At 42.3% G+C, this 19,030-nt stretch overlaps 1 protein-coding gene across 1 annotated transcript; it reads left to right on the top strand.

Annotated features, from left to right (window-relative positions):
* The first annotated feature begins 302 nt into the window (after positions 1–302).
* LOC149494647 (uncharacterized) lies at positions 303–7,758 on the top strand. The gene is made up of 6 exons (XM_089724382.1): positions 303–403; positions 515–1,574; positions 1,887–2,275; positions 2,405–2,543; positions 2,658–2,718; positions 7,661–7,758. The coding sequence occupies exons 1-6, from the start codon at positions 303–305 to the stop codon at positions 7,756–7,758; spliced, it is 1,848 nt and encodes a 615-aa protein (XP_089580508.1).
* The last annotated feature ends 11,272 nt before the right edge of the window (positions 7,759–19,030 follow it).

Raw genomic sequence — 19,030 nt, 5'->3', positions numbered from 1 at the left:
AGACCTGACCCTAATGCCACGAGGAGGGGTGCAACCACTTCCAAAGAACACTCTAAACAACCTTGGCATGAAGAGTATGAAGAAGAGGATGATGAATGGCATAGAGAGCCCATGTGGGCAAGAGGAGGTAGAAACAACAGAGGAAGAGGAAGAGGGATTGGTAGAGGCCATGTCTACAGAAATGAAACTTACTTTGGGGAGGATGAAGAAGAGGTTGATACGCCATTAGATGGTAACTTGGGTAACATCAAACTCAAGGTGCCACCTTTCAAAGGCCGAAACAATGCAGACGAATACTTGGAATGGGAGAGGAGGTTGAGATGATCTTTGAATGCAACAGGTATACTAAGGAGAAAAAGGTGGAGATTGCAGCCTTAGAGTTCCAAGACTATGCTCTATTTTGGTGGGATCAACTTAATCAGAGTCGAAGAAAAGTGGGAAGATGACCTATCCACAATTGGGAGGATATGAAGGAGGTAATGAGAAAACGTTTTCTCCCTGCTCATTATTTCAGGGAGTTGCATCAGAAGCTTCATAGACTCATCCAAGGAGCCAAATCAGTGGAGGACTACCATAAAGATATGGAGATGTGCATGGCTAGAGCACACATCGAGGAGGAAGAAGAGGTGACTATGGCTAGGTTACTAGGGGGCCTTAATAAGGACATAGTTGATGCACTAGAGATGTATAAGTATGATTCCATGGAGGAGATGCTGAATATGGCTATGAAGTTAGAGAAGCAGAGAAAAGGGAAGAACACCACATCATATAGGGCTGCCAACAACAATAGCAACTCTTGGAGTGCTAGATGGCCTAAAAAGGAGGAGAAAAAGGAGTTTCAAAGCTCTGCACAAAAGGGGGCAGATTCAGTGCCTAAGGTATTCACGCCTAATGCTCCAACTTATTCAAAAGGATCAAGCTCCAATACTCCTAGGAGAGACATCAAATGTTTCAAGTGTCTTGGGAAGGGCCATATATCTTCTCAATGCCCTAACAAGAGGGTAATAGTGATTAGAGATGGATACACCTATTCTGAATCTGAGGATGAAGAAAACCCAATGCCTCTACTTGAAGACTGCAATGATGATGATGAGGTTGATGAAGAAGTTTTACAACCTGAGATGGGACAGTTACTAGTTACCAGGCGAGTTCTCAATATGCAAGTTCAAGAGGAGAGCTTAGAACAAAGAGAGAATATCTTCCATACCAGATGCTTGGTACTTGACAAGGTATGCCTTTTGATTATTGATAGTGGAAGTTGCACTAATGTAGCTAGTTTGAGCATGGTGCAGAAATTGGGTTTGACATGTGTACAGCACCCACGGCCATATAAGCTTCAATGGCTAAATGATATGGGTTCTGTGAGAGTAAATAAGCAGGTGAAGGTGCCATTCTCCATTGGATGGTATAAGGATGAGGTCACTTGTGATGTAGTACCTATGCTAGCTAGGCATATTCTTCTAGGCCGCCCATGGCAATTCGACAGGCGAGTCCAGCATGATGGGTACACCAACCGGTTCTCTCTTACCTATTTGGGTAAACATGTGGTTCTAACTCCTTTGACACCACCCGAGGTCTATCTGGACCAAAAGAGGATATTAGAAAGTGAGGGGCAGAATTGTATTCAAGGGGAGGGAGAAAATAAAGATAAAGAAAAAAGGGAAAAAGAGGCCAAGAGTGAAAAGAAATAATTGAATGGCCCATTGGTGAGTGAAACAACAAGAGAGGGAAGAAAGAAACAAAACATGTATGTAAGAGAGAGAGAGATTCGCAACAGTGTTAGTGAGGGTAGACCAATCTTAATGATTCGGTTTAAGGAAACTTTGCTTAATTTTACTAACATTGACACTTCTTCTTTGCCTTCTAGTTTTGTTTCTTTGTTGCAGGAGTTTTCTGATGTATTTCCTGATGAAAAACCTAGTGGACTGCCACCTCCTCGAGGCATTGAACATCAGATTGACTTCGTGCCTAGAGCTACAATTCCTAACAAGCCAGCTTATAGGAGCAACCCCATGGAGACTAAGGAGTTGCAGCGCCAAGTTGATGGCTTGTTGTCTAAAGGATTTGTGAGGGAGAGTATGAGCCCATGTGCAGTTCTTGTATTACTTGTGCCTAAGGGAAATAAACTTTGTATACCCAAATGTTCTATGCGTGAATTGCTTCTGTTAGAATCACATTGTGGGGGACTTATGGGGCATTTTGGGGTTCTTAAGACATATGATATACTTGCTAAACATTTCTTTTGGCCACATATGCATAGAGATGTAGAGAAATTGTGTGGTGTGTGCATAGCATGTAAGCAAGCTAAGTCTAAATCTATGCCTTATGGCCTTTATATGCCTTTACCTGTACCTACTTTGCCTTGGACTAATGTTTCTATGGATTTTGTGCTTGGATTGCCCAGAACAAAGCGTGGTAGAGATAGTATTTTTGTTGTCGTGGAAAGGTTTAGTAAGATGGCACACTTCATTGCATCCCATAAGAGTGATGATGCTGTCCATGTTGCTGAGTTGTTTTTTAGGGAGGTTGTGAGATTGCATGGGGTACCACGCACCATAGTCTCAGACCGTGATGCCAAGTTCCTTTCTCATTTTTGGCGTGTTTTATGGGGTAAGCTTGGTACGAAGTTGCTGTACTTTACTACTTGTCATCGCCAGACAGATGGCCAGACTGAGGTAGTCAATAGAACTCTAGGGACTTTGCTTAGAGCGGTGGTTGGTAAGAATCTAAAAACCTGGGAGGATTGTTTGCCTTTCATTGAATTTACTTATAATAGGTCTATACATTCTTCTAGTGGTTATAGTCCATTTGAGCTTGTGTATGGTTTTAATCCTTTGACTGTACTTGATTTATCTCCTTTGCCTTTGTGTGAAATTGCTAACTTAGATGGTGAAAAGAAGGCTGAATTGGTCAGGGAGATACATGCTAAAGCCAGGGCTCATATAGACATGAAGAACAAAAGCTATGCTGACCGTGCCAACAAGGGAAGGAGGCGTGTGGTCTTTCAACCTGGAGATTGGGTTTGGGTGCACATGAGGAAGGAAAGATTCCCAAACCAAAGGAAAGGAAAGCTTGCTGCCCGAGGTGATGGGCCTTTTCAAGTGTTGGAGAGGATCAATGATAACGCCTACAAGATTGATCTACCAGGTGAGTATGGCGTGTCTGCTACCTTTAATGTTTATGACCTTTCTCCATTTGATTATGATTTAGATTTGAGGACAAATCTTTTTGAGGAGGGAGGGAATGATACGGATCAAGGGAGCAAGATGAAGGATCCTATAGCTCTACCTACGGGGCCAATCACAAGAGCTCGTGCAACCAAGCTATGAGCAGCATTGAATGCATTTGCTCAAGAACAAATCACATTGGAGCTTCAAGATCATAATTATGCAAGATGTGAGATTGAACTTGAAGAAGCACCAAAGCTTGTTATGGTGCTTGAGGCGTGCAAAGAGGCTGCCTGTTGATGAAGTTTACATGATTCTATACTTAGGCAAAGTATGGAGGATGTTATTTTATTATGAGCTTAAGTATGGGTTGTGTAGGGCCTCTGGCCCATTTGCCCTACTTTGTTTAAATTCTTTAGTGGACTTAATTAATTAGTGCAAGGTTGGTTGGGCTTATTTTCCAGAGTTGGGCCAACCCTAGATTAGTTAATGTTTAAGTCAGGCTTATTTTAATTAATTAGTTTGGACTTGTATTTAATTAAGCCCATTTGGGCCACATTAGGTTTAACCCTGGGCTAACTTAAGTTAATAGCTAAATTAGGTTTAGCTTAGGTTATTTATATTGTGATGTAAGAGCTGCACGATAGCCAACCTTGAAAATTAATCAAAAACCAACGTGTTTTCTTTGTTCTTCAAGAACAGACCGTGTTCTTCATCCTTGCATGAATAGAACCGAATCTTCCTTAGTAATTAGGCTTGTGAGTTCTACAAGATTAATTGCACCAAGAATTTCAGAGTTGTTTTCAAGAGTACTTGAAGGTAAGTTTCTGATTCTTGTTCTAAATTCCTTGTTTTTCTCTCTTCAAGAGTACTTGGGGGTTAAAGGGACTGACGGGTACTTCCGTGATTGCATGCTTTCCGCTAGATTTCCTTGTTAATTTGCAAGAGTACTTGTTATTTTTTGATGGAAAATGATCTTGCTTTGAACAGTGGTGACAAAACATTTTATTAGATACGATGCCGATAAATCTGTCTTCATAAAATATTTTCCAATCGCCACCCATTTTTTCGGCAATGGGACAGTTTCCAATTTTATTTTATAAAAATAACTCCATTTTAAACCCAATTATGTTTAAGGCCAAATTATTTCATAGACTGGTCAGGCGCATCAATGCGATTCTGAGTAAGGGAATTGGGTACGCCAGCCCGTTGGAAGCCGACGGCGGGAAAAACAGGCCTCTTTTAATCTACGATTTCTAATTTGTTTTAGTTAGAAAAGCCAAATTATTTATTTATTTAAACCCAACCCGAATGAATCGAACCAAGTTCTTATGTGGAAAATCAATTAATCGTTCCAATCAAATCCAATCATTGCATCAATAATCATTTAAGTCATCCAAATCAAAGTAGTTAAATCAAATAAATAAAAGACCCGCTCTTGCCTTATGGTTAAAGGCGGGCCATAAACCGAACCTAAAAATACATTCTATCCGATTTAAAATTTAAACCCAAAAACCCATAAACCAAAAATCATGCATAATTACATTTTAATATTCTAAACTTAATTAAATTGCATTCTGTTCATAATTGATCATTTTCGGATTTATTGGAAAAATTAAATTTTATTTTGTACAAAATTTATTATTTTCTTCGAAAGAATAAAAATAATTTCTGGAACCCTAGAACATTCGCGTCACACAGCTGTTCTTTGAAGAACAGTTGCGTGACGAAGCTGTTCATAATTCGGAAAACAGAATACTAGGCATAAAACAACATTTTTTGGACATGAACAATTCCATCACGCATCTGCCAGATCCGTTATGGATCTAGTAGTTGCGTCACGCAACTGTTCTGGGTGAAGAACACACAATTTTGGACATGAACATTTTCGTTACGCATCTCCCAGATCCGTTACGGAGCTACTGGCTGTGTGACGCAACTGCTCTGGTCCGAGCTCTGTTTTAAATTATTTGTTTAGGTCGTTTTTTATTTAAATATATTTTAAGACAACCTCGAATGACTAAAAACGAACAGAATACAACTTAATTAAGATTAAACTAATAAAACAATGCTAAAATAAATAATCAATAAACAAAAACACACAAAAGTGTGAAGGAATTACCTAATCCTCAAATTGAGGATTGTATTATGGCTTTAACGCCATAACGAACGATGGTTAAGGCAATCCAGAAGCTTCGGCACCAAGGATTTAAATGTTCGCTCTTTGGTTTTCTCTCTTTTTTATCATTTAATTCACCTAAAATTGATATCTAATGGCAATTTCCCTTCAAACGAACTCAAAAGAGCTTCTGGAGGAAAATATGGCCGCACAGTGTGTTTTTAGGGTTTTCAAAAACGTTTTTCAAAGTTCCTTCAAACGTGAGAAAAAGATATATTTATAGAAGTAGGGCAACAGAGCATAGTTGCGTCACGCAGCCGTTAGCTGCGTGACAGATCTAGTCAGTCGCGTGACGCAGCTCACTTGTTGTACCCCAACTACGTGTAGTTTAACATAAAAATGGCATGTCGTCATTCTTAGATGAGGACATGCAGATCTGAGTTGCATCAGAGCTGCGTGACGCAGCTATAGTGCCGTCACACAGCTGCATAGCTGCATGATGCGGCTCTGACCCAGTCAGACACATAAAATGTTTTTTAATTTAAATCTTTGGATTAAAAGACTTCTAGATAGCATTAACCCATTATTCTGTATCCTCGTATCATCAATGGATTAGGCGGGGGCATAAAGACACGCGTCAACAGTTTGCCCCCCCACTTTATCATTAATTGTGTAAACAATTAATGTTAAAGTGGCCTACTGATGCGCCTTCAATCTTGGGTTGAATCTGGTCACGTCCAAAGCTCAGTGTAATCGGCTTTGTTGGCCCCAGTCGGATCTGCAGACAACTCCAAAGCTCGGTGTAATCTGCTTTGTTGTTCACCTCCTCAGCTCAGTGTAATCGGCTTTAGAGGGTTTGATGATGTCCAAAGCTCGGTGTAGTCGACTTTGTTGTTCACCTCCTCAGCTCAGTGTAATCGGCTTTAGAGGGTTTGATGATGTCCAAAGCTCGGTGTAGTCAGCTTTATTGTTCACCTCCTCAGCTTAGTGTAATCGGCTTCAGAGGGTTTGAAAAGAGTCCAAAGCACGGTATAGTCGGCTTTGTTGTTCACCTCCTCAGCTCAGTGTAATCGGCTTCAGAGGGTTTGAAAAGAGTCCAAAGCACGGTATAGTCGGCTTTGTTGTTCACCTCCTCAGCTCAGTGTAATCGGCTTGAGAGTGTTTGAAAAGAGTCCAAAGCACAGTGTAGTCGACTTTGTTGTTCACCTCCTCAGCTCAGTGTAATCAGCTTCAGAGGGTTTGAAAAGAGTCCAAAGCACGGTATAGTCGGCTTTGTTGTTCACCTCCTCAGCTCAGTGTAATCGGCTTCAGAGGGTTTGAATTGAGTCCAAAGCACGGTATAGTCGGCTTTGTTGTTCACCTCCTCAGCTCAGTGTAATCGGCTTCAGAGGGTTTAGCCTGAAAAATTTTCAAGAAGAAAGAGCAATTTATGTGTACAAACAGATCTCGCCTTTGTTAAATGTTGGAGCGTCACATGCCCCCATGCATTAATAACCATAAACTTTGAAATTTGAAATTTTTGCATCAGGGCAAAGGAGTATATTTTTGCCCCCAGTCTAGGGTTCCATCCCGAGCCCAAAAATATTATCTTTTAAGCAAACCTTGAAAACTTTATTTTTTATCCACTGCAAAAAAATTTTGAAATTTTAGCAAAAATTTTGTTAAATTTTCCTAGCCCTAAATTTTCAAGGTATACCCTTCTTGATGTGGTGTTTGAAAGGAAACTTACCTGAGGGTATTTGATGATCTTGATGATTTTGCCCCCTGTGTGGCGAGTAGATGGAATTATTGAAGTATACGTGCCACACACCGACTCCAAAGTGCCTAAATAAGCCGACTTGGGTTTTGATGGGTTCTTGGTGGGCTTGGGCCCATTAACCCTTTTCCTTTATAAATAACCCTTTAATTTTCATTCTTTTTACATCCGGTACACGGCCTCTTCAATTTCTTCCGGCATCGGGCTCCGATTTTTTGATTCGACACAACATCAACGCGATGCGCAGTTTCCAGAATGAGGTAAGTGAATTACGCTTGAATTTCTTGCTTTCTGTGTTATTCTGGGTGATTTTTGGATGCATATTTGTGGTCTTTATGCGGTCTGTTCGTCGACAGTGGCGTCACGCAGGAGAGAGTTGCGTGACGCAGCTATTCTATTGTGAACAGTTGCGTGACGTAGCTGTTCAAAGCTGCGCTACCCTGTTGTCTCTGAACTTTGATTTTGACTCTTTTGCGCATCTTGATACCTTATTTGCTGCCTTGGAATGTGACGCCATCTTGAATGCGGCTCATTTAGACCCTGTAAGCTCATAGAAAAACACAGGAAATAGGGTAGATTAATGTTAGGTTTTTTTTTCTTTTTCTTACCTTTCGGCAGATGTGTCACGCAGCTGTTCTTTGGAAGAACAGTACCGTGATGCGGCTGCGAGCCAGGGGACGCAGCTCCTTGATAAGTTGCATGGCGCAGCACTGTAGTTGCGTGATGCATCTACAGTTGCGTGACGCGACTGTGTCTGACCAGAAACTTGACTGCTTTATTTCCTGCAATTTAAAAACAAATGATTGTTAGCCTAACTCTTTATTTAAATCTCTTACCTAGGCCTGAGCTGGCGGATCTTCTACTGATGCCTCTGCCTCCATGACTTTCAGAAATCAAGTCTCCTCTTTTGTTCAATCACTTCCCAATGACCTGTGGGAGATCCATCCCATGAATCAATTAGCCTGGCTGAAATATTTCAAAGACTTGAAGCCTGATCATGGTTTCTTATCCTGGCTCGTAAGGCACTTTAACCCCAACACTATGGTTTTTCGATTCGAAGATTATGAAGTGACTCCGACCTATAAGGAGATGTGCGCCATAATGGGTCACCACCCTGAACAGGATGAAAGTCCAGCTTTGCCTCCGGGCCAAAGATATGATCTGACTGAGGTTGCTGCTCTATGTCCTATTTATCTTCCTAGTGGAATAGATCCGGATCAAGGTCTTCCCTTAGAGCCTTTCCTGAATAGGGTTCTGTCCATGGATGCGAACCCTTCCTGGGTTCGGGCTTGTTGTTTCCTATTGCTGAACATGTATGCCATGCAAAATCGCCGACCTAGAATTGGAGATTTCCGACTGCTGACCGTTGTCCGGGACATGCAGGTGTATCGTCGCACTATCTTTATGATGATCATGGGAGAGACCATGTGCTGGGTTAGGGATATTGTCCTTCAAGTCACCAACTTCAATGTTCACCATTGAGGTTGCCCGATGTTGCTGCAAGCCTGGGCTTTAGACAAACTGAGCTTGATTTCTCCAGTCCCAGCTCGTTTAGTCCCGATGTATGGTCCTGCCAATTTTCGCACTCGCTCTCGAGGACACTTTGATTTTGGAGATCACCCCATGATTTGGTGGACTTGCCCTTGGTGGAGGATTTGACTGGTCACTGCTGGGAGCATGAACCTCAATTATGTGCTATATGCTAGTCTTGATCGTTCCATGGCCTACTTTCTAGACAGAATCAGCCGTCAGTATGGTGTTGTTCAGCGCGTTCCCAGGGTCCATAACTTCGAAAGCGGTCCTATGACGCAGAGTCTGCTGACCAACTTAGCTGATCATTGGCGAAATCGGAACACCTGGTACATGGGTCAGGGGGTGATACATGACATCGTGACGCCCGAGTATGCTGATTGGTTTTATTCCGAGTGAAGACTGCTGTTGCTCTCTCCTTTTTTTTGTATATTTTTTGTAGCTCCTTTGAGCACATTACAGTATTATTCACATTTCTTTTACAGTATTATTTACATTTTGATTTGAGACTTCACTTTATTCCTGCATAAAGAAAACAAAACCACAGAAATGAAAAAGGAGGTATCCCACCCACTTGCGAGAGTGGTCCACTTTGTTAACACGGCCATAAATGCCCATCAACATTGTTCCAAATTAACAAAAGACAATAAAACGAAAGCTAAGAAAAACCACATAAACAAAAAGGATTTACATTTTTGAAAAAGATGGGTGACCATTTTATCACTTGCAACATTCAGAAAGAGATAAAATATGCCACTCCCTTATGTATGCATGAGCCTAGTTAAGCGCTAGGGATTTTATTCAGTTTTTTTTTTATCGATCCTTCCAAGGAAACCACTGAGAAAATAGCGTTTGACTTCCTGATCGTTGTCTAAAAGAATCCAACACTCAGGCAGGGTCAACAGCCAAACATCTTCAAAACAAATGAGCAAATGCTGACTAGATAAGCAGAGAAGAAGGTCTTGTAATCAACGATCATACCCCCGAAACAAAAGGGAAGAAAAATTTGAAAATCAATCTCTATATTGATCTTACTTCTTTCAGTGTCATACAGAAGTAAAGAGAAACTACTTCAATATAATAGTCGTTCATTCTAACTACTCGTTCGCCTATTCTCCTTCTAGTCAGGTTGATGGCATTGAGCAACCAGTCGCAAGTATGTCACGAATGCATGGCATAGATTTCGCATTTAAACTAAGCACCATGCGTTAATCTCAAAAATTTTCTTTTCTTCTTCTTTTTTTTTTTTTTAACTCTAACTTTTGCCTAGGTCACCCTTTATGGGTTTTCAACCTAACGAGCTCATATCTTACCTAGGTCGCCCTTTCGGGTTTTCAACCTAGCCCTTTTTTTCTTTTTTTTCTTTTTTTAACTGATCGAAATCATCATCTCAGACATAGAACCTTTTCATCTGGTCTTGATTAACGATCCGATTAAAAGGCTTCCCTTCTGTAGTGACCAATTCAGCGGCACCTTTGGCCAACAGTTTCTGAATTTTGAACGGTCCATGCTAGTTGGGTCTGAATTTCCCTCCAGGATGATTCTGGGCTTCGTGATCTAACAATCTGACCAACACTAAGTCTCCATTTTTCAAAGCCCTTGGATGTACCCGCTTATTGTAGAAACGAGCAATAATTCCCCTTCTTCTTTTTTTATCATCATTTTTTTTTTCATTTCATCATTTTTTTTTGTTCATTTTCATTCATTTTTTAATGGAGTAACACCCCATTCCTACAGCACTGTCGATCAAAACATCTATATATGGAAGTGGGAGTTCATCTTTGGGTGAGGCTTTGTTTAAATCTCTGTAGTCGTCACAAACTCTTAGTCTCCCATCCTTCTCAAGCACAGGGACTATGTTTGCTAACCACTCAGGGTAATGCACTACCTCCAAGAAACCTGCATCTAGCTGCTTCTGAACCTCAGCCTTGATCTTGTCTTGCCACCCTGGTCTGACCCGTCTTCTTTTCTGCTTTACTGGCTTGATATTTAGATCGGTATGGATGAAATGCTCTGCAATTGACCTGTCAATCCCCGGCATATCAGCATAACTCCAAGCAAAGACTTCTGAATTTCTCTTGAAACATTCTTGGAGATCCTTTCTGAACTCAAGCTTAAAGTTTGATCCAATTTCGATTATTTTGGGATCTTCGGCGGTGTTTAGGTTAAATGCGAAATGATGCAATGCATTTATGTCAAATATGCGTGTGGTATAATCAATGCCATTAATATAACAATCAGGAAAACAAGAAAACAAGTAATCAAAATTCACTTCCATTGATTGAAATAGTAAAGGGAATCCATCCAAATCGTTCTCAAAACAACATTCAGAAAAACAAAAAACAGGATTAAGAGATTGTTCGATACATTCATCACAACTATCTTTTAATGGTTTCCGGGCGTCGGCTTACTGCGCTCCGAAGACTTAGTGATCTTCCCACTATCTATCAAATCTTGGATATCTGTTTGAGCCTGAAACAATTATCAGTAGAATGACCTTTACACTGATGATATTCACAGTCTTGATCAACAAACCTACCCTGAATAGGCCTAGATGGATTAATTGGCAACTTTGACAATACGCCATTCTTGATGCAGGATCTCATGACTGTGCTTAAAGGTCTACCTAGATCAGTGAATTCCCTTCTCCTTTTCTCATTAACAGCCCCAACTGTATTGCTACTCCTTGACTGGTTTGTAGCTGCATGACCAACATTTCTGTTACGATCACTGTAGGAAGACCGGTAATTACCGAACCCTCAAATTTTCTTCTTCTCTTTGTTGTACTTCTTCAAAATTCAATCCAGCTGTGAATACCCAAATTTTGAGGCTCAAAGAGCCAATTTTCCTGAACTACAAACAGTCCGACCGGACCAAAGGCAATTTTGGAAGTTCACCGAAAGTATGCCAATATGGTACTTGAAACGTCCGGGATGTCGCGAGGATCGCGGAACTGGTTCTGGAATATTTTTTGGAGGTCCAGAACTCCCAAAAAAGCCCCCGGAGCGTCAAATTAGCAAAGTCACAGGCACGGCGGCTTCGGCCGCTGGCCCTGGTGGCTCGGGCCACCGGAGACGGCGGCCCCGGCCATCGACCCCAGCGATCCCGCCCGCCGGCCCTAGCCGCCGGCCACCGGCGGCCCGAGCCTCGAACCCAGCGGCCCAGGCCGCCGAAACAGTCCATTTTTCGCCTATAAATTGGCCCCGAGGCCCTCGTTTCAACTCACTCAGTCTATGTTGACGGACGCTCCTTCTCCCCTATGCTCCTTGTGATTCTTTACTGCTTTTCTGCATTTTAGTTTAGCTTTATTGCTTTCTTTGCTTTGTTAAGTGGTCATTAAATTTAAATTAATTAATTTTCCCTTAACGATGAGCTTAACCTGGAGTTAAGAAGTGGTCGTCGATTAAATCAGGTACATAAACTAAACTCTGCCTACTTAATTTTAGCACTTCATGCATGCTTCTCTTCTACTCCTAATAATTCTATAACTGCATAAATGCATTCATGACATCTTTAGGCAATTAAACTGCGTCAATTAAATAAATTTAGGCTAAACGCCCGGTTAATCAATAATCGTGGTGTTAAGCTTAAATCCGACAATATTGGCCAAAAAAGCCTAGTTAATCAATAACTATGGTGAAATTGCCTTTATTTCGAACAGTCCAGCTTAAGTCCAATTAATCGATAATTGTGGCTAAAAAGCTTTAATTAAACACATTTTCTTGGCAATAAATTGCCTACATTGCAAATCGATTAATCACTTTTGGCAAACAGATTGCCTACAAGTAGATTAATCCTTTCTAGCGACAAATCGCTTAAAATCAAAATCTTGGCTAAAAGCCTTCAAATAATTACTTTTGACAAATAGATTGCCTCAAATCAATCAATTTTGGCGACAATCGCCCAAATCAACATTTTTGGCAATTAATTGCCTAAATCAACTTATTTCGGCTGAAAGCCTTAAAATAATCAATTTTGGCGACAATCGCCTAAATCACATCAATTTTCAGCAACAATTGCCTCAATTAATCTTTAATGGCTAAAAGCCATTAAAATCAACATTTTTGGCATCAAATGCCTAAAAATCAATCAATTCTTTGGCAAAATGCCTAAACAAAATGCACAAAGCATACACACACTCATGCATAAAGCATCCCCATTCAAAGCCCTCTAAAAGAGGCATATCGAACTACGTTGACTTTGATCTTCCATTCAAACGGAAGTACGTAGGCACATTTGGGATTTAACCCCGAGCGGCAAGTCGAAATCACATAAACATTTTCATGGATCCAATTATTTCATTTTACCCTGCAAAGCATTCATTCATTGGTTAGTTTATCAGCATGACCTAGTCTCGGGATCCACCTCGGGTTCGTAGACCATGCCTTAACATTGGGTTAATTAATCTAGCATTTAGGTTAATCAAAATTGGAGTCACTTAGGGTTTTTTCCTAGTTTACCCTAAAATAATTAACCAAGGTGGCGACTCATACATTCACGTGCATTTCTGCCCTTAGTCACATGCATCCATATGCTATGATATTTGGGGTGAGGGGTTCACAGTTTGGCGACTCTGCTGGGGACACATGTAATCTTTTTACATGAAGTGGACTACAATTGCTGTGTAAACTAACCAGCCCTTCTTTAGGGTTTTATTTTACTATGCTTTGTTTTGTAGGGTACCCTAGCACGAATCAGGTGTTCTTTCTTTAAGAATACTTGAGGAGGAGATTTGAACTTAATTGACAAATTTGATGAAAACATTTAAATTTGTTGATTTATTTGCACGATTGAGAATCTTTTTCTCCATTGCATAAAAAATGAATTTCAAATGAATTTCGTCTCTCTCTGTTCAAATTTCTGTGTCTGGATAGCAAGTAGCGCTGATCGGCAGGTCTCTTTGATTATATCGACGGACAACCAAAGCGTCCTCCCTGTTACCGCAAACCATCCCTAATCCTTTTGGGGGTGGCCCATGGGCATGCGTACTGTTGGACCCACGCGAAACTCTTTGTTTCACATGTGGTTAGGTATATCCATGCTCAAGGTTCAAGGGTCCCTTTATAAGCCTATTCTCTATTTGCGTCATAGCCTATAGAACCTATCCTTTAGGACTGTATGCACCCAATGATGTGAATCATATCATAAACAGATTATGGCGTGATGTTGTGCGCATTCATGACATAGCATCGCATTAAGAGAAACACAAAACACTCTTTTTAGTCATGCACAGTTGGACAAAAGAGTTGTTCTACATCAGTTACCTTGATACACCAACCACTGTACCTAATCCAGCTACCCTTATCCTTACAGGTGCCCACAATCCAAGTGCCAACATCAGTGCCAGCCACACCTACAGTACTATCACCAGATTCACCAGCTACACCAGCTTCACCTGCAACTCCAACAACCCTACCTGCATCAATGGCATCACTTACTGACATCCAGACCCTCATTAAACAACTGGAGGCCAGAATGGAGGCCAGAATGAATGAGGCACTAGCTGCCCAAAGGACCGCCCTTATAACTGAATTGGGTAATGGCAATGGTAATGGAAATGGGGCTTCCGCTGGGGGAAGTGGACCTGCCACCTCCAATCAGGGGCCTGCTGCTGAACCCATAAACCCTGCCCTAAACCTAGATGACATGTCCGCCAGAACTGCTTCTGAGTTGGAAGCTCAGAAAATAAGAGAGAAACTAGAACTGCTGGAAAGGTTTGTCACTGCTCTAAAGACACACAATGAGGTGGTGGACATGGACTCCTTGTCCTTGTTCCCTGAGGCAAGATTGCCAACCAAATTCAAAATGCCCAACATGGACAAATTCGATGGAACCACTTGTCCTAAAACTCATTTGAAAATGTATGTGGGTGCCCTTAACCCATTTGGATTGAGCAGCGAGCTCCTTGCTCAGTTGTTCCAACAATCTCTGACGAGTGCTGCTTTAAGATGGTTTGTCAGCTTAGACCGGTCTAAAATGAAAACCTGGGAAGACATCTGCAATGCGTTTAATTCCCAATATCGCTATAATATGGAGGTGGACGTTACTCATAGGGAACTAGAAACCACCAAGCAGAAAAACAATGAACCCTTTTCCTCGTTCCTTACAAGGTGGAGGGCCAAGGCTGCCCAGATGATTAACCGGCCTTCTGAGCAAGAACAGGTAGACATAATAATAAAGAACCTGCAACCCGTCTACCAACAGCAGCTACAAACCCAGTACCTACCAACGTTTCAGTCGCTCATTGCCACTGCTACAAAGGTAGAGGATTTGATTCAAATGGGGCAACTGAAAGAAGACTCAGGAACCTCAAGGTACAAGAAACCTAGCCAAGCTAGCAAAGTACACGAAGTGGCGAGCATCACCCCCACTAACCCTTTACGTGTGGGGAACATGAGAAATGGCAATCAGTCCAGAAGAACTTATACTGATCTCAGGATGCCAATCCTTGTGGTATTCCGAGAGGCTGTCAAAGCCAACTACATCAAGCCCTTGGAAGCAAGGCCACCATCAAACCCCTTACCAAGGAATTACAAAGCCGATGAATACTGTGAGTACCATCAGGGGTATGGGCACAAGACCGAAGCATGTTGGACGCTCAAGAACCGTATCCAGGACCTGGTGGACAACGGTTCCATTATTCCCAAAAGTAAGCCAAACATTAGCACTAACCCCTTACCAAATCACGGGGTAAATGCTATTATGGCTGACCAGGAACTGATCGATGCTTTCGAACTATTCCTAGAAATGAATAACATCTGTGTCCTGGATCTGAATGACCTAACTGAAGAGGTCGATGCCATTACCAGGAGCGGAAGACAATATGAACCACTAGTCTTGGATAAAATTCAAAATAAACCCTACCAGAGGGCAGAGGAGCCAAAGGAGGACCCGGTACTTTCACAATTAAAAAAGACCCAGGATAAAGTGTCAATCTGGGAACTCTTGGTATCATCCTTTTCTCATCGCCAAGCTCTTTGCAAGGCTTTGAGTCAACTTCAAACATCTGTGGAAGTTAGCCCAGAAGTGCTGGTGTCCACCCTCACCCAATCATCAAAAATGCAGAGCATCGGGTTCTCTGACGATGACTTACCCAAGGAGGGAGGCAATCACAACAATGCCCTCTATGTTACCGTCCAGACCAGAGACAAAACTGTGCCCATGGTTCTCAATGATAATGGGTCAGCGCTGAACGTCTGCCCCCTAAGGGTAGCCAGCTGTCTAGGGTTGGAAGAAACAGACTTCACTCCATCAGACCAGATAGTCAAAGCCTACGACTGCACTAGGAGGGAAGTATTGGGGGTTGCAACATTAAAATTGGCAATTGGACCAGCCATAATGGAGGTACCATTCCAGGTAATTGATGTGCCTACTAGCTTCAACCTACTTCTAGGTCGACCCTGGATACATCATGCCAAGGCAGTACCCTCTTCCTTGCACCAAAAGGTCAAGTTTCCTCATGAAGACAAGGTTATCACCATTCAGGGAGATGACTATAGCCAGCTGAAGAAGCCAAAGGGCCAGCCTCTCTTTGAGGTCAACCCTGAAATTGCCAACCTACCCCTCTCGGGATTTCAATATGACACTGTGCAGTTTATAGAAGGGAAGACAGCAAACTCTCGAATTCTCTTTGATTTCGGGACAGTGCAAATAAACTAAATAGTTCCTTTAATGCTAAAAATGTCCTATCTGCCAGGAATGACTATGGCAAGGTCCGGGAAGAAATATCCTGCACTGCAAGCCTGGGAGTGTCCGGTGAATGAAGGGACCTATGGACTGGGTTACGAGCCCACCGATGAAGACCGTGCTGAGAGAACTAGAAGGGGAAGGAAGGAGAGTATACAGATGCGGCCTTACCTCTTGACTCTGAATGGTTACTTCTGCAAACCGGGAGAAGCAGTTCCTTACTGTGGCTTCCAAGAACCATTTTGCTACCCGACCACTAAGAAGATGCTGCTTAGGTTAGAGATATTCTCGGATGTCTGGGGCAACAAGCCTGAAATAATAACTAAACTGGAAGCAGAAGACTTCTTACAGCCTAGTCTCTTTGACGAGGTTGCAGTTATCACAGGAAGTGACGGGAATCGAGACTTGCTCAACCTGATCAAGCCAAGAGAAGGACCTCTCACCAATTGGTATGCCGAGGAGGAGCGCGCTGCTGATAAACCCCCTCCCGAGTCAAACCTAGCACCAAAGTCTATAGTAAAGTCCTGTACTGAGTCCGAGTCTGAAACCGAGTCAGAGTCCAGTTCCAGTTCTGAGTCGTCTGTGTCGGATCTAGAAGATCCAGTTTTCAAATTTGATGTAACTTTTGAAGATGATTCCGTCATAATCAATAAAGGCTTGCAAATTTTTGACTACCCCGCGTGTCTATCTTTCCAAGCATTTCCAAGCAAAAATGAAAAAGAAATAAGCGAAATAAAAAATGAAAAAGAAAAAATGATAATTGGGAAAGAAGAAAATGAACATACATACATTGCATATGACTGTGTGAACAGGGAACAGGTCAGTAAATGTTTGAAGAATTTTGCCGATTGCTTCATGTGGAAGGCAAGTGACATCATGGGAATTGACCCAGCAATAGTGGTGCACAAGATTCCAGTATACCCTGAGGCTAAGCCAGTGAAGCAGAAGCTAAGGAGGCTAAAAACAGAATGGTCCTTGAAAATCAAGGAGGAAGTTGCCAAGCAACTGGAGAACAAGTTCATAGAACCCATTGCCTACCCGACGTGGTTAGCAAACATTGTGCCGGTGCCGAAGAAAGATGGCAAAGTCAGAATGTGTGTGGATTACCGGGATTTGAATAAAGCATGTCCGAAGGACGACTTCCCCCTGCCGCATATTGACTTGTTAGTGGACCGAATGGCTGGACACGAGATGGTCTCCTTAACCGATCTCGCTGTCGGGTACAACCAAATAATGATGCATTTGCCAGACAAAGAGAAAACGGCATTCATCACAGAGTGGGGAACCTACTGTTATAGGGTCATGCCTTTTGGGCTCAAAAATGCCGGGGCAACCTATCAGAGAATGGCGACGACCATCTTCCATGACATGATTCACAAAGAAGTAGAAGTGTATGTGGACGACATGGTTGTTAAATCAAAAACAGCTGAAGAACACACAACAACACTTGAGAAGTTCTTCCTTAGACTTCAAAAGTACAACCTAAAGCTCAACCCGGCAAAATGTTTGTTTGGATCCGGAGTATTTCTGGGGCATATGGTCAGTCGGAAGGGCATAGAGATTGACCCTTCGAAGGCCAAAGCTATTCTGGAAATGCTAGCACCTCAGACAGAAAAGGAAGTTCGGGGTTTCCTGGGAAGGCTACAGTACATCAGCCGGTTCATCAATCAGTTGGCCGATACTTGTGGTCCGATTTTCAAATTACTCAGGAAAGGAGTAGCAGTCAAATGGAATGAGGATTGTCAGAAAGCTTTCGACCAAGTCAAGCAATATCTACTATCCCCGCCAGTTTTATAGGCACCAAGGCTAGGAAAGCCTTTGCTATTGTATCTATCAGTGACGGAAGAAGCGATGGGTGCAATGCTAGCTCAACAAGCAGAAGATACAAGGATAGAAAATGCCGTGTATTACCTTAGCAAGAGGATGCTGGAATATGAGCTAAAATATAATAAGATAGAGAAGTTGTGCCTGGCCCTAGTCTAGGCCTGTACAAAGTTGCAGCACTACCTCTCGTCTTACACCACATATGTTATTTCTGAATCGAACCCCTTGAAATTCCTTATGGAGAGGCCGGTTCTTGACTGTAAGATGGCTAAGTGGGTGTCGGTGCTCGCAGCCTATGACTTAAAATTTGTACAGCGAAAGGCAGTGAAAGGCGGAGCCTTGGCTGATCAATTAGCGGCATTGCCGGTCGAAGACCAGATGCCGGAGGTAGAATTTCCTGATGAAGACTTGTTGAGCTTGGAAAGTGAAGTCTGGAAAATGTACTTCGATGGAGCTTCAAACTACCATGGAAACGGGGTTGGAGTCGTATTCAAAACTCCTTGTGGAGAGTACATCCCAATCGCAGTAAAATTAGATTTCGACTGCACTAACAATGAAGCCGAGTATGAAGCTTGCATCAAGGGGTTAGAAGCGGCTCTGGAGAAGGAGATAAAAGTCCTTAGGGTTTTCGGAGATTCCAATCTGATAGTCTCTCAAGCTCTAAGGAAATGGAAAATTAAGGAAGAGCGTTTGGTTCCTTACCTACAACGCTTGGACGAATTGGCTCAACAGTTTGAGGAACTGTCTTTCCACTACCTACCGCGCGCCAAAAATCAGTTTGCAGATGCCCTGGCTACTTTGGCCTCCATGGTTAATGTGAGGGGAGACCAAGTCATTCGACCTCTGACAGTCCGGCTACAGAAACAGCTAGCACACGTCATGAATTTGGTAGATGACAAGCCTTGGTATTGGGATATACAGAACTATCTTCAGAATGAAGCCTACCCG

The sequence above is a fragment of the Jatropha curcas genome, chromosome 7, assembly GCF_041381405.1.
Source record: "Jatropha curcas cultivar XTBG-Jc1 chromosome 7, XTBG_Jcur_1.0, whole genome shotgun sequence".
NCBI classification, from domain to species: Eukaryota; Viridiplantae; Streptophyta; class Magnoliopsida; order Malpighiales; family Euphorbiaceae; genus Jatropha; species Jatropha curcas.
Note: the sequence above shows the minus strand (reverse complement) of the source record. Positions and strands in the feature narration are given on the sequence as shown.

Coding starts and splice junctions, on each gene's coding strand:
- LOC149494647 (XM_089724382.1), top strand. CDS start 303: ATGGGAGAGGAGGTTGAGATGATCTTTGAATGCAACAGGTATACTAAG. Junction 404..514: donor CAAGACTATGCTCTATTTTG/GTGGGATCAACT, acceptor TCATTATTTCAG/GGAGTTGCATCAGAAGCTTC. Junction 2,544..2,657: donor AGGTTGTGAGATTGCATGGG/GTACCACGCACC, acceptor TGTCATCGCCAG/ACAGATGGCCAGACTGAGGT.